This window comes from Camelus dromedarius, chromosome 2 (assembly GCF_036321535.1).
Source record: "Camelus dromedarius isolate mCamDro1 chromosome 2, mCamDro1.pat, whole genome shotgun sequence".
In the NCBI taxonomy this organism is placed as follows: domain Eukaryota; kingdom Metazoa; phylum Chordata; class Mammalia; order Artiodactyla; family Camelidae; genus Camelus; species Camelus dromedarius.
Window position 1 is genome coordinate 122,437,159 of NC_087437.1, and position 23,061 is coordinate 122,460,219.

The 23,061-nt window shown below is 49.3% G+C and overlaps 1 protein-coding gene across 1 annotated transcript in view; it reads left to right on the forward strand.

Moving 5' to 3' along the window:
• Window positions 1–23,061, forward strand: part of PCNT (pericentrin) — a 64,922-nt gene that overhangs the window by 38,195 nt on the left and 3,666 nt on the right. The window contains exons 19-27 of the mRNA XM_064477240.1: window positions 1,174–1,344; window positions 1,571–1,723; window positions 2,806–2,898; window positions 8,318–9,178; window positions 9,611–9,796; window positions 16,126–16,787; window positions 18,691–18,748; window positions 21,561–21,755; window positions 22,455–22,628. Coding sequence (XP_064333310.1) covers window positions 1,174–1,344; window positions 1,571–1,723; window positions 2,806–2,898; window positions 8,318–9,178; window positions 9,611–9,796; window positions 16,126–16,787; window positions 18,691–18,748; window positions 21,561–21,755; window positions 22,455–22,628 — 2,553 coding nt within the window. The remainder of the gene's footprint in view (window positions 1–1,173; window positions 1,345–1,570; window positions 1,724–2,805; window positions 2,899–8,317; window positions 9,179–9,610; window positions 9,797–16,125; window positions 16,788–18,690; window positions 18,749–21,560; window positions 21,756–22,454; window positions 22,629–23,061) is intronic.

The following is a 23,061-nucleotide window of genomic DNA, read 5'->3' on the forward strand; positions in this document are numbered from 1 at the left end:
CGTTTCCTGTCACATCCCAGCGTCACGCTTCGTGTGACAGCAGCGTGTACCACTTTGCGCCAGTTTTGTAGTGCTCCTCTACCTGACGAGCTTGTCCTTAGTAATAAAATGAATGATCAAGATTTTAGGCTGAAAAGCCTATTTCGTCAAATATTTTACGTGGAGCCCAGTTGTGATTAGTTCACTGTTTGAGCTAGGAGTTTACGTCAGTTCCTCAGTGATAACACCAACAGTGCTCGTTCTTCACATCGGAGCTTGGAACGCGCCTCTGCGATGTTCAGACCTTGGCGTCCGAACGTTGGAGGGGAGGCGGGAAGTCTCAGCGAGGGGGGCGGGGGTGGGACGGCCTTTCCAGTCAGCGCCACCCCCTCCTTCACGCATGTAGTCTGAGGGAGTTGAAGTTTCTTGTATTTCGTGTCACTGGAGGTTTAAAGATTACTTGGAAGTCTGAGGCTCAGGGAGAAACCTTATTTTGGAGCCACTGGTTTGGCCTTAAGAAAATCCTGCTTCAAGGAGGGGAATTTTTATCGGGGTGTTTGGTTCTCGAAAATACTGCTGAGAACCATTGATGAAGCCAAGGCCCTCCTTGAGGACTTGCTGTCTGGGAAGGGCGCCCAGCACATCGGCCGCTCTGCCTGCGGGGGGCGTTCTGGCGGCTTCTTCCCCCAGCAGGCAGCAGTGCGGGTGTGGAAAACGCCTTCGTTTCCTCTTCAAAGCTGGACCGCATGTACGAGTTTGGACGCCTGTTTCTTCCCCGCTTAATATGTTGTGACCCTTTTATTCCTGTTGAAAGCTCCTTGAAACCTTTTTAAAGGGCTGTTAATATTCACTGTATGGCTGTCTTGTCAGCCACTGCCTTGTTCCTTGGCAAGTTCTGTCCAATCTTTTTAAACCACTAACAGTCCTGAGACCATTTTGTACTTTTTGAGTAATTACTGAGGACAGCTTCTCGTGGCGGAGGCCCGGGTTTGCACTGTGGTCTGCCTGGGGTGCGCCTTCCACCAGGCAGACGTCTGCTCCGGAGTGTGGCTGGGCCTGTGGGTTGTGGGACTGGTACACGCAGGTGTCTCCAGGCGGGCGGAGGACAGTCTGTGCTTTAATAACAAACAGTGGTTTGAGGCTCTGATTTCCTGAAATGCTTGCCTAAAAATCAGTCTTTGTTCTCTTAAATAGGATAAGGCGGCGTTGCAGGAGCAGCAGATGAGCAACTTGCTTCTGGTGTCCACGCTGCAGTCCAGGCTGGACGAGGGCAAGTGCCCGGTACCTCCTGCGGGCAGCAGTCTTGAGGGCCCAGAGGTCCGGCTAGAGGCGCTGCAGAGGGCGCTGCTGGAGCGTGAGGACGAGGTCTGTGTGGGCAGCCTCCTCTGCTCAGCGTCTGCACGTCTGTGTCCGTGAGAACAGTTTGTGCTTTGTGATGACTGTTTGTCTCTGCAATAAGCACGTTTCTGTGTGGACTGTGGGGGGTTGATGGCTTTCTCTGGCGTGTACTTTTAAATCTTTCAAAGTGAATTCAATGATTATTAAGTCAGAATATTAGGTGACTTTTCATGCTTACCTTCTCTAATGCAAGGTTCTGGACTTAAAAGAACAATTAGAAAAAACTAAACATGACTTAGTGAGCAGAAACGAAGAAGTGCTCCATCTGGACTGGACGCTGGGCGTGCAGGACAGCAGTGCCGCCACGCGCATCCGAGAACTTCAGGAAGAGAGTGCCGGTCTGAAGGTGAGCTGGGAGACCGCAGACACCTACGTTCAGTCGGTTTTGTGAGTGCCAGGCGTCAGTCCCAGGGTCAGACCTCGGGCCTCCCCGGACACACGGGACCTTCTTTCTGAAGTCAGAGGGACGTGGTGCTGGCAGGTGACTCAGCAGATGTGTGACTTCTGCGCCAGGCTGGTGCTCGGGGCAGCTCTGGAATGTGTGCGGTGGAAGCAGCTTCCTAGCACTGTTAGTGGAAAAGCAGTATCACTGGGCCTGGCAGAGCCCTGCTGCCCCCTGCGCCAGGCCTCGCCCCCACCTGCAGCACCGTTGATCGGGCCTTTGGGGGATTCTTGTTGGAGCAGAGCTGCAGGAGAGGGAGGCGCTTCCCTAATGACGGACACTGTAAGGAGGGAATGAATCGTCACTCTGAAACCATGGTGTTGCTCTGGGCCGCTACGGGGGCGCCACATTCTAGAAGAGGCGGACTCTGGGTTCCTGGTCACTCCCTGTCAGCAGCGGGAGAAAAATCGGTTTTAAAGTCTTCTCTGTTGCCTTAATGCAATTGTGCTTTTGAGGCAGAAATGAAAAACAGGCTCTGTATAGTGCGGATGGTAATCAGACCTGGACGAGTTGCCGGTGGGTGCAGCCTGGCGGTGGTTTGGTGAGCAGGAACTGACCGCCTCCAGGGAAGCTGGAGGTCACGCCACCTGCGCCCATTCCTCACAAGGTTGCATCTGCATGGTTTTAAAATATCTTCAGTGAAAACAGGGTTTTAGGCCATCCCTAGTCCCTGGATGTCCTTCTGGTGGGAGTTCGTCCATAGTTAATAGGTGAGTGGTGGGTCAGGCACACTTTGCGTGCTCTTTGGTGCTTGCTTTGAAACAAGATTGCCTGGAAAAATGCAGTAATTGAATTTAAAAGCTGAACTAATATGTCATTTTAGGCAGGAAGTACTTTAATAGAAAAACATTTTCAAACTGAGCGTTTGTATTTAGAACTGCAGGCTTGTTTGATTAGGATATTTGGCATCTGCAGGGTCAGGACTATTTCCCATAGTAATGCTTTGTTGGCATTATTGTTATGTTTTATTGTTATTATTTCCACAGGCATTTCTGCAAAACAAGGAGAGGGAGATGACGTGTGTGAGCGAGCAGAACGAGCAGCAGCTGGCAGGGACGGGCTATGGCGCCCTCAGCGAGGTGGGCCTTGCCTGGCGCTGCGCGGGACCGCAGTCTGATCTGATGTTTTAGGCATGACGTTCTCAGTAGTTTGTAAGGTGTTTGGGGGTCAGCGGGGGCGCCTGTGTCCTTACACGAGGTCACAGTGGTTTGTCATTAATGCTGGAGGAGGTGTGAGGATGGTGGGGCCGTCGGGGACAAGGAGTCTGTCTGCAGTTCCTCATGACCCCAGGTGTCGCCGTGACAGGCTGTGGGGAAGTTAGGGTCTGTGTTGGTACCTTATCTATTTGGCAAAATTTTAAAATATACTTTTGTGTTACTTAGAGGAATGCCTTTAAAACAGGAGGTTATATCTGCTTCTTGTCCACAGTGCTCTAGAACTGGCCATGCGAATGCTCAAGTATTGTAAATATTGAAAATAGTTTATGAGGAAAATATTTTAGTTCTATTAGGAATATAAAGCGTTAGGGGGTGGGTATATAGCTCATGTGGTAGAGTGCGTGCTTAGCATGCGCGAGGTCCTGGGTTCAATCCCCAGTGCCTCCATTAAAATAAATGATACTAAATAAATAAACCTAACTACCCCCCCCAAAAAAAATTAAAGAAGAGTAGAAAGCTTTATAAAGATAATCTCAAATACTTTCTTTGAGGTTTTTGTTTATTTCTAAAAATGTCAGTCTGTACATGCTTTGTTTTCTGTAATTCTATTTGTAATTTTTTGTGAAAATATTGATGATATCTTTGCTTTGATACAATAAATAAACCAAAATCCCGTTTGTAGGACTAACTCCTGTTAGGCTTCTAACTCTTCGAAGGATACCACGTTTTGTTGCATTTTCTGCCCTTATTTTCTGTCAGTGAAGACTCTCATCTTGTAGACTCGTGGTGTCTGCAGGTTTGTGGGAAACTGAACACTCCTGCCCCCCCCCCCACCCCCCGCTGCTCAGACCTCTTCTGACGTGTTTGTTCTTTCTTTTCTGTGGTTGCTTCTCCAGCAGCTGCTGGACGAGCTGGCCCCTTACTCTCAACACACAGTGTCCCTTCCTTCATTGTTTATTCTAGTACCTGGTTAGTGGTGTTTCTTTCATTTTTCGTTGACCTTCCCTCTTACTCTGTAGTTTTCAAGGACGAGGTCTTGAACGTCGTTTATTAGATGCACTCCTGAGTATTTTTGGCTTGTTGCACTATTGTAAACAGACTTAAACTTCTTTCATTATCTAGCACACTTACACACATGCATGTGTGTAATTTTTGCGTGTTAACCTTGTACCCTGTTACCTTGCTGAACTCACGCATACTGGTAGTGTTGGGACAGACTTCTGGGGCTTTCTCTGCAGAAGAGCACACTGCCTGCAAGTAAAGCCTGCCTTGTCTCTTTCCAGTCTTTGTATTCTCTTCGTTTTGGTGCTTATTGCAGGGCGGGCACTTGCAGTGCTGGGTTAAGCACAACCGCTGAAGGCGGCCGTCCTGGCCCCGCCCCCTCGCTGTCCCACGTGGGGTGGGTGTCAGCTGCAGGTCTCCTAGCGGTCCTTCCTCAGGTTGAGGCGGTTCCCTTTTGTTTCTGCTTCCGTCCTCCGACTCTTCAGAAGTGGTTGTGTTCTTGTTCTCGTTGTCTAACAGGGTGCGTTACACTGGGTGGTTGGGGAGGTTCAGCCAGCCTCGCCTGGGGCGAGCCCTGCTGGGTGCCGACGGGCGGCTCTCAGTGCGTTGCCGGGGCTGAGCTGCTGATGTTTTTAGTGGATTTCACGTCTGTGTTCATGAGGGATTCCAGTCTGTATTTGTTTTTGGTGATATTTTATCAGATTTTGGTATGAAGACTTTGCTGGGCTTGTAAACTGAAATTCTCCTACTTTCTCCATTTTCTGACAGAGGTTATTTAAATGGATGTGATTTTTTTCCCTTAAATGTTTTGATAGAATGCACACGAAACCATCTGGCCCTGGAGGCTACTTAGTGGGGACATTTTGGTGATGAACTCAGTTTCTTTATTAGGTATGTGGGTGTTGAGACTTTCTGTTTCAGCTTGTGCTGGTTTTGATAAGTTGCGTTTTTCAAGGAGTTTGTCGATTTCATCCAGATTGTCAAATTTCTTGGCATGAAGGAATCTGTAATCTTTCCTTGTTAACTATTAGTCGTATTAACCATTTCCTGTTAAGTCACTGAATACCTGTAAGTTTGGCGTCTATGACCCTTTTTGCATTCTTACTGGTGAATCTGTGTTTTCTCTTTTTCTGACATCTTTCTGTTCTCGGGGTTTATTAATTTTATTGATGTTTTAAAAAACCAAATTTTGGCTTTACTAGTTTTGTCAATTTTTTTCCTATTTCTTTGATTTCTCTCATTTCTGTTATTGGATTCCTTCTATGTACCTTGGATTTATTTTGCTATTCTTTTTCTAGCTTCTTTAGGTGAAACCTTCAGTTGTTAATTTTAGACAGATCTTATTTTTAATATAACCATTTCTTATTGATAAATATTTCAAAGTATTTAAAAAATCCACAACACAGTAAAATTCCCTTTTCGGGGTACAGTTCCATGCGTTTTGAAAACTGCGTTTCGTTCTGTAAGCACCACTGCAACCAAGACGGCGCCTCACTGAGTCCCTCACCCAGGAGGCCTGAGCCCTGTGCTGCCCCTTGTGGCCACCGTTCCCCCACCCCACTCCTGCAGCCACCGATCTGTCCCCCAGCCCTGCGGCTTTTGCCTTTGCAGAATGCTGTCAGTCACTTAGCACAATGTGTTTGCAGTTCATCCACTAATTCTTTTAATACTTTAATCCGTGGTTTGTGTATCCATTCACTCACTGAGGTGTGTTTGGGTTGTTTCTAGGTTCTGACTGAAAGTTATGAGTTGAGCTGCTGTAAACATTCATGTGTAGGTTTTTGTGTGAAAAAAAGTTTTCAGTTCTTTAGGATAAATACTTACGAATAGAACAGCTGATTCACGTGTAAGTGTGTGTTTAACCTCAAGAGAAACTGCCTGACTCTGGCCCATTGCTCTGCCATCTTACGCCCCCAGGAGCAGTGTGCGAGGACTGCGCCCGTCCTCGCCAGCACTTGGTGTGGCCCGTCTTCTTCACTGTGGCCGTTCCCATGGGTGTGTGGTGGGTGTCCTTGGAGTTTTTCTTTGCAGTTCCTTAATGACACCTTACTACATGCTTGTTTGCCATCCATATGGTGGTGAAATGTTTGCAATTTAAAAAAAATTTTTTATTGAAGTCTAATCAATTTATTATACTGTGTTAATTTCAGGTATACAACATAGTGATTCAGTATTTTTATAGATTCTACTCCATTCAAAGTTATTACAAAATAATGGTTACATCTCCCTGGGTTGTACAACGTTATCTTTTTTGCTTAGTTATTTTATACGTAGTAGTTCGTGCCTCTTAATCCTCCACCTCGTCATGCCCCTCCCCCTTCCCTCTCCCCACTGATAATCACTAGTTTGTTCTCTACATCTGTGAGTCTGTTTTTGTTTTATTTATTCATTTGTTTTGTTTTTAGATTCAACATATAAGTGATAACAGTATTGTCTTTATTTGACTTACTTTTCTAAGTGTGATACTCTCTGGATCCATCAATGTTGTTGCAAATGGCAGAGTTTCATTCTTTTTAATGGCTGAATAATATTCCTGTGTGTGTGTGTGTGTGTGTGTGTGTGTGTGTGTGTGTATACACCACATTTTTATCCATTCATCTGCTGGTGGGCACTTAGTTTGCTTCTGTATCTTGGCAATTATAGATAATACTGCTATGAACATTGGGGTACATGTATCTTTTCGTATTAGTGTTTTTATTTTCTTCAGACATATACCCAGAAATAGAATTACTCAATCATATGGTAGTTCTATTTTTAGTTTTTTGAGGAACCTCCTTACTGTTTTCTGCAGTGACAGCACCAACTTCCATTCCCACCAACAGTGTAGGAGGGTTCCCTTTTCTCCGCATCCTCGCCAACATTTCTATTTTGTGTTCTTTTTGATGATGTTCATTATGACAGATGTGAGGTGGTATCTTATTGTGGTTTTGATCTATGTTTCCCTGATGATCAGTGATGTTGAGCATCTTTTCATGTGCCTGTTGGTCGTCTGTGTGGCCCCTTTGAATCTGTAGATTGATCTGGAGAGAACTGACGTTTTAACAATGTTGAGTCTTCTAATCCATGAACATGGTATGACTGTTTGTCTTCTTGCAGTTCTTTCATTGATGTTGTATAATTTTCAATTTACATGTCCTGCATATATTTTGTTAGATTTATGTCTAGGTACTTAATTTTTTTTGTGGTGCTATCTTAAATGATATGTTCATTTAATTTTAAAAAATGCTACATTTTGTTTAATTTTAAATTCTAATATGGTTGATTACATTGATGGATTGTCAAATACTGAACCAGTCCTGAATCCCTGGAGTAAGCTCCCCTTGGTCATGGTGTATAGTTCTTTTTATATTTGCTGAATTCTATTTACTAGTATTTTAAGAATTTATGCATCTGTATTCATCATGGATATTGGTCTGTACTTTTCTTGTGATGTCTGTCTGGTTTTGGTATCAGGGTAAAATTGGCCTGTTTTAGGAAGCAAAACAGTATTGTGACAATTTGGTTGAAAATTGTTAACTAGAACACAGATTGGTTAGAACTTTCTTATTTTTTGGTCACTACTGGTGATGTAATCTTAACAGAATGGAGTTTGGAGCCATATGGACACAGGTTTCTGTCCTGATTTTCCATTTGCTGTCTTTGCAGTCTTGGCAAGATTCTTCATATCTAAATTTCAGTTGTCCCATCTTTAAAGTAGGAGCAGTAACATTTCTTACCTTCGAACTGTTGAGAGTGAGATAGCACAGGCAGAAGCACCCTTCAGCACCTGGCGTGCCGAGTCCCCTGTCCCCGCTGCGCACAGTGTGAAAAGCATGCTGCGTGCGCTGGCTCTTTCACACTCCTAACCAATGCAAATTCCCCAGCCCGACTTCTCACGTTTATTCTTATTCTCCTGTTAGAATGACACCTACAATCTAAATGCCCCCTTTAGGAAAATCAAACACGTCAAAGTTGTTGACATGCTAACAAAATACATTTAAAAGGTGACTGAGATGTGGCCAAGTTAGAGTGTCCCCTGAGCCTGGGCAGCCGCGTTGGGTGAGGTCTGGAAGCAGCAGGACGTGGCCGGAATCGAAGCATTTGAACAGGCGGCAGGGCAGCGGTGGCGCGTGTGGCTTTTTGACCATTTCGCTCCACCTGAAGTAGCTGGATGTTTGGGTGGTTTTCAGACATTCGTGTTGTTTGGTGGCATTGTTAGCCAGCTTCCACAGCTGTTTGGTCGTTTAAGCTGTGGAGTCCCTCCGCTTCTGTGGGAGTGAGTTCAGGCTGAACTGCAAGGTGAAAGGGGAAATTCTGAAGTCGGCCATTTAATTTCCTCTGAAACGTGCTTTTTCTTCAGGTCATGTGTGACAGGGGTTCTGAAATTGAGGAGCTGAAATCCATTATTGAGAATCTGCGGGAGAACCAGGAGCGGCTACAGAAGGATAGAGCGGAGGAGGTGGACCAGCTCCACGAGGTCATCGAGAAGCTGCAGCGGGAGCTGTCCATCGCGGGGCCGGCGCTGCACGAGGTCAGCGGCGGTGACAGTGGCGGGGCGGGCAGCCTGAAAAACGAGCTGCTGGGCCTGCAGGCAGAGGGAGCCGCGGCCCGCGAGGTGCTGGAGGGCGAGCTGCACACCGCCTTGGAGGCCAAGGAAGCCCTGGGCCGGCTGCTGAGCGAGCAGGAGCGCCTGCACGGCCAGGCCCTAGAGGCCCTGCAGGGGCGCCTGCGGGATGCGGAGGAGGCTGCCGCGCGGAGGCTGGCCCAGCTGGAGCAGAGTGCAGCCCTCAGGGAGGCTGAGGTTCAAGGCCTGGCCTCCCAGATCCGGGAGTTTGAAGCTGCCCTGAAAGCCAAGGACGTGAAGATTGCAGAAAGAGACCTAGAAATCGAGGCCGTGAACAAAGAGAGGCGGGCCCACTCCTCTGAGCTGGAGGCCCTCCTGTCGGCTGTGGCCCGCTTCCGCCATGCCTTGGAGCAGCAGCCCCTGGCTGCCGCTGAGGAGCCCCCTGAGCTGCAGCGGCTCCGAGCACAGTGTCGCCGCCTCAGCCGCCAGCTGCAGGTGCTCCACCAGCAGTTTGTGAGGTGCCAGAAGGAGCTGGACAGGGAGCAGGTGTGCGGGGCCCACCCACCCCCTTGTATGGACGACAGCACCCAGTGCCAGGCGCCATGTGATGAAGGGCTGGAGCAGGAGGCTCCCCACGGCCATGGCGGTGACCCACAGGTGGGTCCTTCCTCCTTGGGCTACAGCTGTGCAGCCTCTGTGTGCAGGGAGCTGGGTGAGGTGGGGATATGGGGGTGCATGTGGGAGCTGGGGGTGCAGGCAGGGGAGCTGGAGTGTAGGAGGGGGACTGGGGTGCAGGCAGGGGAGCTGGAGTATAGGAGGGGGACTGGGGTGCAGGCAGGAGCTGGAGGAGCTGCAGTGTGCTTGATGTCTGCGGGAGGCCGTGCTTTGTGGGGTTGCCCCAGCCTCCAGCACGTCTTGGCCTGTTGTGGGCATGTGCTTCTCTGGTCTCCTGCCCCACTTGTGTGATGTGGGTCACGAGCTGTGGACTTTCCCTGGGAGACTTGCTGGCGGGCGAGCCGGCTCCGGAGCTCCCAGAGTCTGAGGCTGCGTGTTCGCAGGCATCATTGTGGTTTTTTCTGCTCATTGCAGAGCCCAGCTCCGGCGGACTTGCAGCCTGCCAAAGCCCTGGTGACGCTGAACCGCGCAGGCCTTTGCAAGCAAGATGACGTGATGTCCGTGCTCACAGTCTGCCAGAGGCTCCTGGAGTCCGAGCTGCTTCTGGTGAAGAAGGAAATGTGCTCGCGCGTGGAGGACCACGACCACGTGTCCGGAACGGTGAGGGTGCCTGGCCATGTTCAGCGGGTGAGGGCCCAGAGCACGGGGGCTGGTTATGGACAGAGAACCCCTTGGCGTCACGCACATGGGCTGCAGACAGTGACGTCCTCCCGCAGTCTGCCACTCGTTCAGATCCGTTTTGAAATTTCCCACGTTTGATTCACCCGCACGTTTCTCGTGGTCTAATCATCTTGTAAAAAATGAGCAGTTATTTTTCCCTTGTGGTTGATACAGGTGGGGGTCTGACTGGGCCAGGGCTGTGTCTTGGAGTTTTCCCATGAGGACGAGTGGCCCGCAGCCTTTATTGGCAGCGTCGGCTTCACCTGAAGGCGTCACGTTTATCCTCTGACCCTCCAGGGTTTTCCCTTCATCTTTTTGCTCGTCCTCCTGGCCAAGTAGAGCAGAGCAGTCTTCAACTCAGCAGGTTTAAAATTCTGGTCACCAGGACAGAAGCTACAAGAAAGCCAACTTTTCTGTCCCAGGTGGGGAGGCTGCAGTCAGCAGCATCAGACTGTCATAGAGCTGAGACGCTCTGAGACCTGATAGGTGCTCGGGTGAGAGCCCGTCACCCTGCTGTGTGCACGCTGCACACTGTGCTCGGGTTCCAGCCTGAGCCCCCGGGACCCCCTGTGCTGTGCCACAGGCACCATGTTGGGGATTGGGAGACTGGGAGATTCCGAATCCTGCAGCGCACAGGACCGCAGGCCAAGGCCTGCAGTTTCATAGAGGACACCTGAATCTGGTTTTGTGCGTTTATCAGGTCCCCTCAGAAGATATATTCTGTTTGAAGAGAACCTCTTCACTGACTTTGTGGCAAACTTGTCTCAGTGCCCTGTGGTAGGAACATCTATTTGGACTCTTAAGGGAAAGCTTAGCCCTGGATCCCAAGAGCTGGTCGCCAAATTCTTAGAAGTCATACACTGACAAGGAAATTCCAAATTCATTTCATAAATCACAATTTTGTTTTTTCCAGTGTTTGCATATAGAACCTTCCAGGCTTTGTTTCCTGAAAAAGTAGGTTTTGACGTGTGTGTGTGGTAAAAATACATCTTAATCAACTTGAAATGTATACTCAGTGATATTAAGTAAAGTCATAATATTGTGTGATTGTCCGTCTGCATAGCTGTTTTCATCTTGTAAAACTGCAACTGCCCGTGTGACTGACCAGTAGCCCCCCTGCCCCCGGCGCCCACCATTTTGCTCTCTGTTCCTGTGAGTTCTGAGATGCTCTAGGAATCTTACATAAGTGGAGTCACACAGCATTTGTCTTCACTCTGCCTTATTTCACTCATTATGTTGTCACCAAGGTTCATCCATGTCGTAGCATGTGTCAGAATTTTCTTCCTTTTTCAGGCCGAGTAATACTCCACTGTGTGTATACACCACATTTTGCTTATCCATCATCTGCTGGTGGACACTGGGCTGCTTCCCCACGCTACCCGTTGTGAGTCATGCTGCTGTAGACATGGGTGTGCAGATCCCTCTTAGAGACTGTGTCACCTCTGTCAGGTGTATGCCCAGAAGCAGAGCTGCTGGATCACATGGTGGTTCCATTTTTCACTTTCTGAGGACCTGCCATAGTGTTTCCCACTGTGGCTGCACTGCTTTCATTCTCATCAGAAGTGCAGAAGGGTTCCAAGTTCTCCACAGCCTCGCTAGTATTTGTTATGTTCTGTTTTTCTGCTAGTAGCCATCCTAATTGTAGTTTTGAATTTGCAGTTCTCAGATGATTAGTGATATTGAGTATCTTTTCATGTGCTTATTGGCCATTTGTGTATGTTCTTTAGAGAGATGTCTATTCAGGTCCTTTGGCAATTTTTGAATCAGGATGTTTGGTTCTTTTAATTCTTCTAGGATTTCTCTCTGTAGTTTTGGATAAATGAATCCCTTATTGTGGTGTCTGATTTGCAAACATTTTTTCTCATTTTGTGGGTTGCATTTTTACTGTTAATAGTATCTTTTGATGCATAAACTTAAAAAATGTCATGAAGTCTAATATTTTGTTTCCAATACCTTTGGCGTCATATCCACGAAATCATTGCCAAATCCAATGATGTGAAACTTTTGCCATGTTTTCTCCTCAAGAGTTTTATAGTTTTCGGTCTTACATTTAAGTCTGATCTTTTTCAGTTTAATTTTTGTATGTGGTGTTAGGGAAGGGTCCAACTCATTCTTCCGCGTGTGGATAATCCAGTACTCCCAGTGTCATTTGTGAAAACAGTCCTTTCCCCACTGAATGGTCTTGGCACCATTGTCAAAAATCCTTTTCCAGTACACGCTGAGGTTTATTCCTGGACTTCCTGTTCTATCCCGTGTCTGTTTTTATGCCAGTGTGACACTGTTTTGATTACTGTAGCTTTGTCAGAAGGTTTGAAGCCAGGAAGTGTAAGTCTTTCAGCTTTGTTCTTCTCTTCCAAGGTGGTTTTGGCTGTTTGGGGTCCTTTAAAATCCCATATGAATTTCAGGACGGGTTTTTCTATCTCTGCAAAAATGTCTGGAATTTTGATAGAGACCGCGTTGAATCTGTAGATCGCTTTGGGTAATACTGACATCTTGACGGTACTGTCTTCCAGAGCATAACCATGAGATGTGTTTCCATTTATTTGTGTCTTCCTTAATTTCTTTTGGCAATGTCTGTTCTTTTATTGTACGAGTCTTTCACTTGCTTGGTGAATTGTTGGTTAATTTTTGTTGTTGTTGTTTTTTCTATTGTAAATGGAACTGTTTTCTTCATTTTCTTTTCAGATTGTCCTTGTGCAGAAACGCAGCTGATTTTTATGTGCTGGCTTTGCGTCCTGTGATTTTGCTGAGTTGACTTATTAGTTTTAATACTTTGTGGACCCGTTAGGGTTTTCTACATGTAGGATCATGTCATTTGTGAACACAGATCACTTTATGTCTCCCTTCCGGCTTGGATGCCCTTTCTTTCTTTCTCTTGCCTAATTGCTCTGGCTAGAATTTCCAGTGCTGTGTGTAAGGGAAGTGGGCACTCCTTCCTTGTTCCTGATCTTAGAGGAAAAGTCTCCAGCCTTTCCTCAGGTGTGATGTTCCCTGAGGGTGTCTCGTGTGTGGCTCTTGTATGTTAAAGTAGTTTCCCTCTACTAGTGTGTTGACTTGCGTGTTTTGTTTGTTTTTTTTAATCATGAAAGGGTATTGGGTTTTGCTTTTCAAATGCTTTTACTGCATCAACTGAGAAGATCGTGTGGCTTTTTTCCCTTCGTTTTGTTGATGTGGTGTGTTGCATCGACGGAGTTTCCCATGTTGAATTTCAGGAATAAACACGACTTGATTACGGTGTATAATCCCTTTAGTGTTGAATTTGATTTGTTATTATTTTGTTGAGGATTTTTGCACAAATGTTTATAAGGGATACTGGTTTGCAGTTTTCATTTCTTGCAGTGTCTTTGGCTTTAGCTCTCAGGGTCTTGCAGGCCCCACACAATAGGTTAGGGCCATTTCCTCTGCTTCTGTCCTGTGAAAGAGACCCTAAAGAATTGGTGTAACTTCTTCCTTAAATGTTAGGTAGAATTCACCAGTGAAGTTGTCAGGTCCAGAACTTTGTTTTGTTGGGAGATTTTAAATTACTGATTCAGTCTCCTTTTTTGTTTCTTGTAACTTTTCTTGGTTTAAATTTATTTTGTCTGATATTAAAATAGCTACCCTGCTCTCTTTTGGTTATTATTTGCATGGAATACCTTTTTCTGTCCTTCTATTTTCAACCTATTTGTGTCTTTGAGTCTAAAGTGAGCTTCTGTAGGCGGCATATAGTTGGATCATGCGTTTTTATACATACTGCCAATCTCTGTCTTTGGAGAGCTTAACCCATTTACATTTAAAGTCATTACTGATAAAGAGCCCTGTACTCTTGTCACTTTGCTATTTGTTTTCTTTATGCCTTGTAGCGTTTTTGGTCCCTCATTTGCTGCATTACTGTCTTCTCTTGTGTTTGATTGATTTTTTTTCAATAGTGAAATGTTTAAATTCCCTTCTCGTTTCTCTTTTACAAAAGCTAATGCTTATTATGCCTGTATGCCTCAAAACATAAACTAATAATTCTTTAAAATTCATTAATCTCTTTATGTAGAAAACATGTGGAGTCACAAAATCAAATTACAATACTACCTTTCAGACTAATAACTTAGAAAATATTTTTAAAAGATAAAAAAAATCTTTTAATTCATGATGAAAACAAAATGCGCAGTTACAAGCCATTGTTACGGTGACGTTAGCTTTTGTAATTGCCCACACGTTTTCCTTTACTGAGATCTTTGTTTCTCCACACAGCTTGCATTTACTATCTAGGGTTCCTTCAGTTCCCCTGCAGGACTCTCTTGAACATTTCTCACAGAGCAGGTCTTAGTGGTAACAAACTGCCTCACTTTTGTTTCTCTGGGAATGTTTTAATTTCTGCCCTACTCTTGCAGGACAGTTTTGCTGTATTTAGGATTCTTAGTTGGCAGTGCTTTTCCTTTTAGCACTTTGAATGCACTGACGCACTGTCCTCTGGCCTCCACAAGTTTCTGGCGGAGAAATCTGTTGATCTTACTGAGGTTCTTTTGCATGTGGCAAGTCAGTTTTCAACATTCTCTCTTTATCTTTGGCTTGTTTGCAAGTTTGATTACGGTGTGTCTTGGCAGTGGTCTCTGAGTTCATCTTACTTCGAGTTTGTGGAGTTTCCTGGGTATTTATGTTCATATCTTTCATCAAATTTGGAAAGTTTTCATTCACTGTATCGTCGTATTTTCTCTTTGCCTCTTTCTCTCTTCCTTCTCCTTCTGGGACTCCCATTATGCATGTGTTGGTTTGTTTGATGCTGTCTCACAGGTCCCGTAGGCTCCATTTACTTCTCCCAATCTTTTTTTTCTTTTCCTTAGATTTGATAATTTCCTTTGTTCTCAAGTTCATTAATTCTTTCTTTTGCCTTCTGAGATCTGTCTTTGAGTCCCTTAAGTGAGTTTTTAATATCAGCTGTTGTACTTTTCAGCCAGAATTTCTTTTTGATTTCTTTTTTCCTTTTTTATTGATATTTTAATTTTGTTCATACATTATTTTTTGACTTTCTCCACATTTTCCTTCATTCTTTATGTGTCCTTGAATGGCTTTTTTTGAAGTCTTTGGTAGATCCATCATCAGGTCTTTTTCCCGGATAATTTTTGTTAATTCATTTTCTAATTCATTTGTTAACTCATTTTCCTCTGATTGGGCCGTACTTTCCTGTTTCATTGTTTGCTTGTGACTTTTGTTGTTGTTGTTGAACATGGAACCTTTTTAACCTAATAATGTGGTAAATCTGGAAATCAGACTCTCTTTCTCAGTGTTTGCTATTTTTTGTTATTGTGTTTGTTTGAGAGTTGGTTTTTGGTTTTTTTTTTTTTGGTTTATTTTTTTTGGCTTTTGGTTTGGGTGTTTTTGTTTTGTTGTTTTGTTTTGTTTTGTTTTGTTTTTTTAGATTGTTGTCTCTGAGTTAAGGATCAGCCTGGGGTGTAAAGTTAAGTTCTCAGGTCTTTTCTGAGCCTGTGCCTTTTCCCTAGGCACACACAGTCACTTCAGAATTTCCCTTATATATGCAGTTGTTTTTGAATGTCCTAGTTTTAAATTTTTCCCCAAAAAGATAAAAGAGGAAAATGCAACGGTAGGGAAAAAGAGCACTTGCCCTTTGATTCCCCTGGAAGTCACTTCAGCCAGAGGGGCAGGGGCTGCAACAAAGAGGGGGACAGGTGCAACAGCCATGGCCTCCTGCCTCTTTGTCTGCACCCCTGTGACCAGAAGCAGCAGTCAGAGCACAGATTCCCAGTTTTTGGAGGACATGGTCCTTTTTGCCCACCCTAGGCCCTGCAGGTACTCCAGGGACACAGGCATCATTCCTGCTGGGCCCTTCGATGGAGGGGTAGGTAGCTGTTTCCCTGCCAAGTGCTGAGAGCAGCTTACCTCCAAGTCTTCCCCTTGGGGGTTGCAAGTCTTTGACAGACCCCAGACTGGCAGGATGGTTGTATCGGACAGTTCTGCCAGTGCGGGTTGTCCAGGTGGGGAGAGGGATTCCTGGTGCTTCCTGCTCTGCCATCTCTCTAGGATCCCGGCTCGGCATCTGAGCAGGGTGTCAGGGGCAGGCTGGGCAGGGGTTCAGGGGAATTAAAACAAAACAGAAACAAAACTGGAAATTGTAGGAGTCTAGAGGGACCCGAGGGCTCATCATGGACTCTCATCCTTACTTGCTCAGACCCTGAAATTGGCTCATAAGTGACAGACAGACAGACAGACAGACAGACAGACAGACGTGGCAGAGTGCAATTTCGTTATTCCACTGTGTGTGTGTCCTTTTTTACCTGCAGGATAAAGGCGAACTACTGGAAGGTTGTCAGCTTCGGAAAGCTGATCTCATAGCTCAGGCGAGACAACTTCAGGAGAAGCTGAGCCGTCTGGTGCATTCCATGAGCTTCCCAGACGTCGACGTCGAGACGAAGGGCTTTACATCTCAGCAGGCACTGGCGTCTTCACATGTTCTAGAAAATAGTTTGAGTGATGGTTCCAGTAACAGTGAAGAAACTGGCAGCTCACCTCCCGTCGATGCGTTTAGTGTCGATACAACCACCTGGGATCTAGTTGACGCGGTTGGAAGTCAGGGTTCGTGGCTGAGAAGTGGGATGCTGGATGCGCCCACGGTAGAGCAGGTTGCTGCACAGGAAGGGTCGCTCTGCTCCCAGGTGGGCTCGCTCAGATGCCTCCCGGACCCCGCCCACGCCGAGGGGCCCGAGCCCTTGAAGCTCGGGCTCAGGACAATGGACCTGGCCTCCTGGAGCTCCCCTGAGGTCGCCAGGAAGGACTCCACCCTTGAGCCCATGCCCAGCCTGCCCCTGACACCCTGCTCGGATGCCCTGAGCCAGCGTAGCCTGGACACCTCCCTATGGGACGGGACGGGCACCTCACTGCTCCAGGCCGACCAGTCAGGGCTGCTTTGTTACCCGGGCGAGTCCACAGCAGGAATGGCCCCTAGGTGGGCGGAGTCTCCACTGGCTGCAGACAGGACTCCCTCTACTGACCACCATGCTCAGCGAGGGGCTGTGGTAAGTGGTCTCCTGGGTGCTGTCCTGGCTCGGGTCCAGGGGACGCCCAAGGCCCCAGCATGTTCCCGCGGGGCTGGCCGGCAGGGTCACAGCTGCAGCCATTGTTGGTTCACCTCCTGATGTGGCCTGGTGGCCAGGCCTGGGTGGGCATCTGGCAGTCCCTTGGTCAGCAGGTGTGGGATGGTCAGCATCCTGCAGGACGAACCCAAACCGACTGTGATAGGAACATAGAGCACTTCAGTTGTTCTTAAGAACACTTGAAATGCATTAGCCTTACTCGGAAATTCACAGCAGACCCACATTTCCTGACTCATGGGAAGTATAATCATAAACACATCTTTACGTGTGTTCTGCGTAGGGTTCTTGGTCTAGAACGTGTCTTTTTAGATTTATTTTCAGTTGCAGTTCATATTTAGTGAGTTCAACATATAGTCTAATTAACTTCAGGAACACTTCCATTTATTTTTTTTGGGCTGGATTATATTTTCTCTGACATAATTTTGAGACTTTGTGTATCTTGGATTAGATAAAGTGGCAGGTAAATTATGCGGTTTGTGTAATTTAAGGGGTCCATATACGACCATTCATTCCCACATGCTTCCTTCTTTTGTCTGTGTGCTCCTGCAGCAGGCACGACTTTAAAATATGAAATATTTGCCAGTAACTTCTTTAACATATTCCTAGAGAAATGTGGATGAATTTGATTAAATTATGAGCGTTTAACCTCATGTCCACCAGCTTTGAACGCTTTTTGGGTTTGGGTTCTGTGTGGGAAGATGACAGCCTCAGATCTTAGTTTCCAGCTGGCAAGTTGAACTCTGTGACATAATAAGTTATTATTTTATGACCATTTACAAATCTCCCTATTTGAACAGGAGAAAGATGTTGAAGATTTTATCGTAACATCTCTTGATTTTCAAGAAAAGTCAAGATCACCTCCTTTGGGGTTAGAAGGAGAAAGTGCTGAAAAAAGTGAGTCAGTCACAGTTTTACTTCTGCAGCTGTGGCATGTAGACCAGGGGGAGCGCCCCTGCCCTACCAACCCGTGGTAACCTGGCGTGTCTGCCTGCGCCTCCTCCCCTCTGCCTCTCCCCCCACGTCTGTCTGCCTCTGGGTCTGTGCACTGAGCGTCACTTGACCTGTTATCAGTCCCCTCCTGGGAGGGTCACCGTGTGTTTTGTGACGTCCGGTCCACAGGTCTCACTGAGTTTCTGCCCACTGCCCCGTCAGTGCCTGTTACAGAAATGAGCACCAGATGGCACCAAGTGTCCAGGTGTCCCTTGTGGGGTGGACACTGGTGAGGGCAGGCCAGGTGCCTGGCGGGGCGCTTGGGCCGGGGCCCCGTGCGGCGTGGACCCCACAAGCGGTGGCCCTTCTATTTGCAGCAGACGGGTTGGTGTGCATGTGTCTCATGGGGCCCCCTCGCCACCGTGGCGGTGCTGGCTCCCAGGGCGTCGGCCTGGACCCTGCGTCTGTGTGAAAATGAGCCGAGTTCCCTGAAGGTTTATGTTCAGATTGTGGATGTTCACGTATCAAACGTGCAGATTGCATGTTTTCTTACTTAACGTGTGTAGTTCTCATCTTACGTTTTTGTGAAGTACTCTCACCGTCTTGGGGCTCCTTGGATGTCTTCTCTGGTGAGAGGAGCCCCCGTGGCTCTCCTGGGCGTTTGGGGGCCTGGCCTCACCCCAAGCAGCCCCCCAGAGCTGCGATCCTCTCCCCTGCCTTTACTGTGCCTCTAGGTGCTGGCTCGGGGTCTGGAGAGATGCTAGCCCACGGCTCAGGAAGACTAGGAGCTCCCACTGCTGGTCCTGCGGCCCCTCCTGCCCCCAGAGGGTTCCGACGGTCACTGGTCACTGTGAAGAAGGAGGTCCATCCAAAGCAAGTGAAGGTAACGGCTGAGGGGCATGGGATGGGCGGTGAGGGCCCCCTCTGGCATCTGAACACATGACCCTGTCTTGGGAAGCAGTTGTGATTTGTTTGGTTTTGAGGATTGACCTTCAGCCTTTCCGGAGATGACCCAGGGGTTCTTGTGCCAGGGCTGCCCCCCGACCCTGGGCACCTGTAGAGGTGGGGAGGGGCCTTATCCTGCAGACATGGGGGCGTGGGCCAAGTCGGAGCCTGAGGCACAGAAGAGGTGCTTCTGTCTCATCCAGAGCCCGAAACAGGCGCGGTTTCTTCCTCGGCCTGTACGGCAGGCGGGGTGGTTCTGGTGGGCGTCTCAGCCTGGGCTCGGCTCAGTGTTCACACTTAGTGGTGCACATGCAGAGGTTTCCGGGTGGCCCAGGTCACTCCCGAGATGTCACCTGTATGTTCCCGACCACTGTCCTTGGGGTGGCGGGAGAGACCGGGGCCCCGGCTTCCCTTTTCCTGGAAGCCCAGACGTCAGCCTCAGCCGTCCCGCGGGGCTGCTGGCCTGCTGCGCCCTGCACACGCCCTCCTAGCTGGTTCTCTCCGGGGTTCTCTCTCGGCATCTGGGGGTTTAACGTGGAGACAGAATTGAAACTTTTCCCAGCTCGAATGCACATGTGAGAGTGGAGGGGTTTAAGGTGTGCACTGTGATGATCTGACACGTGTGTCAGTTGCAGAACGGTCACAGTCAGGTCACTTAGCGCCTCTACCCCCAGAAGGCAGAGTGTTTGGGAAGCTTTTCTTAGGTTTTCTTCTCTCTCCACTACTGCATACTTTTTATGGCAAAACCAGTGACGTAAGCTTGACTGATTAGGTAAATGGTAATACACCTCTGTTGTGTCCTATCTGGGTGTCAAAGTATTCCCGAAGGAAACAGTTTTGATGTTAAGTAAAATCTTGTCTGAAATTGTATTCAAAACATGAAACTGTTTTTATTCCTTTAAGAATTGAAATTGCAGTAATGTTTTCTAGCTTTTTTTTTTGCATTTCTCAATTTTTTATATGACATAAAACATTAAAGACGCATTTCTGCTGGCATCTCCAACCTAACACTAGAATTCCTAATTTTCTGGGGAAAAGGTTGAGTGTTTATGCTCAGGCCTTGATCTTTACCACCTGATGCTTAGTGATTGGAAGGGAGAACCCAGCAAAGCCCGGGCACCCTTTCCTGAGCAGCCACGAGGAGGCGGCGGAGGGAAGTCAGGCGCTGGCACCTGGGCAGGTGGCTGGCCTCCTGTGTTCCCCACGTTCCCCAGGCTTTTGTGGACTAGGGGTTTCCTTGGTTGATTTTAAGTGTCAACCCTGTTGTGGACTGAAGCCGCCTGCCCGCCGCCGTGAGGGAAGCCGCCCGTCCAGCCAGGTAGTTCCTAGTGGGGTGCGGCCGCAGGGCCAGGTCCCGGGGGCCCTGTGTGGTCGCAGCCCTAGCCGCCTCTAAGTCGGGGACACAGGTGCAGGTCCTACATGTGTGAGGGGCCCCACGCCGGGAAGAGTGTCAGCTGGAGCAGGCGGGGCACTGGGTGACGGGCGGATCCACGAGACTGCCCACGGAGGCCACGGCGGTGCAGCCCCTCCATGGGACGCCATGGTCCTGAGAGTGGAGGTGCCTCGGTCCTCTCAGCCCAGTGCTGTGCCTGTGGTCCCCACGCCCGGCCAGCACCGGCTGGGGGTGCTGTTCCATGCTGGTTCTCAGAGCCGCAGGACGGGGCCCGTGGGCGGCTGTACTCCTGGCTGGCGAGGGCGGAGGACCTCACTCATCACGGCTGTTCTTTCTGGGATGCATTTCTTTTCGTGCTGCAATCCAGGAAGGGTTCCCATGTAGAAAGTGGCTGGTTGGCTGCAGCCAGGGCAGCGGCTGTCATGCTGTCTCGTCGGCCTCTCTGGACGGACAGCCCTGGCAGCCGCACGGGGCAGGGGTGGTGGGTGTCCCGCTGCTTTGCCCGCCTCTCTCCTTCCCCAGGGGCTGTGACTCGCATCGTTTCATGTCACATGCCTTGTTTATAAAGTGAAGTTGTCCTAGATTGTTAAAGATAGCTGCTTGCACAGAACACAAGATGCATAGTTTGGTGTCCAGCACTTTTATGTTAATGTCTCACTTTTCTGGTCGCACCATTAGAGATAAATCTCTAGTTTACTGGTCCTTGGTTGTAGGCCCCTTGGTTGCTAGTGCCATGTTCCCCACATGGCTCCCTGCCGTGCCCTTTGTGTGAACCTGTGCCTGCACGTGGAGTGAGGCCGGGCGCCAGTACTTTGAACTCTGTGTGGGTCCGGCACCAGCTTCTTGGGGGGACAGCTCTGGGTAGAGAAGCTGCCTTCTCTCAGCCTCCTTGGGAGGGACAGATGGCCGGTGTGCCCGTCGAGGCCCTGTGGCGGGGACGGGGGCACAGGCAGGCTGGCATGGTCAGTAGCTGGCCCAGTGCTGTCTGCTGGTGCCCTCCCCCAAGGCACCTCCTGGTGTGGAGCTGTGGTCCCAGGAGAGCCAGAGAGGTGCCCGGCATCCTACTGACCTGTTTGTGCAATTTGGCCCAAGGCCCTGAACGTCCCTAAACTGAGTGTCTGCGGTGAGGGAGTGGGTGGGGCGGCTGAATTGTGGGGGCTGTCGTTGGAGCAGCTCACACAGAAATGACTCGTTCAGATCCGGTTACTCGTCTCTGACAGTGGTGACCTCACAGATAGAGCAGTGGACTCTGGTGTCTGGTGCAGAAGCCGCACTGGCAGCCTGGTGACAGTGGGGCAGTGGTGGAGAAGAGGGTCCGGCCACTTTTCCTTATTCCTGCGGTGTTTGTCCACTCCAGGCCCTGCTGCAGATGGTGTGTGATGAGAGCCACCACATCCTGGCCCTGTCCAAGTGCCGTGGACCGCCCAGCGTCCTGAGCAGGGGCGAGCCCAGCACCCCCCTCGAGCGCCTCCCACAGGGGTGCCGGGGGCTGCTGGAGGCAGCAGCGCCTCTGAGGGGGCACCCCACCCCAGCACCCCAAAAGGGAGAGAAGGTACAGGCATTCTGGGTAAAAGAAGAGCAGTGGGCTGGGCCAGCTTGAGGGCTCTGCTTGGCCACAGGGTGGGAATAAGGCAACGAGAGGTGGGTCAGCGGCGGCAGCGAGGCCGTGTCCCAGCCAGCCACCCCCTCACTTGTGTTCTCTAGGCTCCAGCCACATGCCGGCACCTTCCAGGCCTTGTTAGGGCAGGAGAGGCTGCGGGGAAGGGATGGGATGGGGAGATGGGCATGCAGGCCGGGCCTGAGGCCACAGGGTCTCAGTGTCCACGCTGCAGCTGAGGGCCAGCACAGAGGTCATGGCTGGGTACTGAAGCCGCACAAGGGGAGCCAACAGGCCACGGGGCGGAGGGAACAGTGGGCCAGACCCCAAGGCCGGCCTTCGATCTTCAGGGGCGGGGGGTGGGCAGCACAGGCTGGGTGCAGAGGGCAAAGGGCAGCCAGCCCGCTCACGGCCTGCACGGCACACACGCCTGCAAACGCCCTGCTGCCACCCAGGGCCCTGGCCTCTCCTGGACCGGGGCTGGTGCACAGTTAGGTGGGGGTTGCCCCGTCTCACCTCCCTCGAGGGCAGCCCTGGCTCCTCGTGCCCCAGCTGGTCCTGGGCACTTGTGCACCCTCTTCAGTCGGGGTAGGTTCTGTCAGATCTGCAGGACGCGTATGTAGGAACACCGAGCTCCTTGTTCTGATACTTTAGGAACCTTCTGACCTGGGCCTCGATTGGAGGGGAGAATTTCTGCAGGTTGTCCAGGAAGCCTTTGAAAAAGAGCGAGAGATGCTGAAAGTTGAGCTGCGGCCCCGACTCTGTGGTTCGGACGTTGGGGGCTGCAGCACGCTGTTGGAGAGGCTGGAGAAGGTGGTCCAGGAGCAGGTGAGCTAGCCTCGACCCCCGGAGCCCCCCACCCCTAACAGAGGGTGATGGGAGCTTTGGTTCCCATGTTTCACCTGACCTTAGAACGTGGTGGAGATTGAGGGGCAGACCCTGCTTCAGTCTAAGGATAATGCTGCGTTTTTATGTGTGAATTCCGTGAAGTGGAAAGCTTTATAGATTGACCCTCTTTCACAGCCTCATTCTGTTCTGGAAATAACTGGCCTTCCCTTGAAAGCAAAAGGCCAATTCCAGGCGGCCCAGCCCTGGCTTGTGAGCGCTGAGCCTGGGGTCTGAGGGTTGGAGGGTCTGCACTGAGAGGGCACTGGAGTCCAGATGCCGGGCATTGACCAGGCCCAGGAAGTGAGACCAAGGTGCTAGGGGCAATCTGAGGGTCCTAGGGCCACTGTGCCCACGTTCCGTGCCACACAGTTGT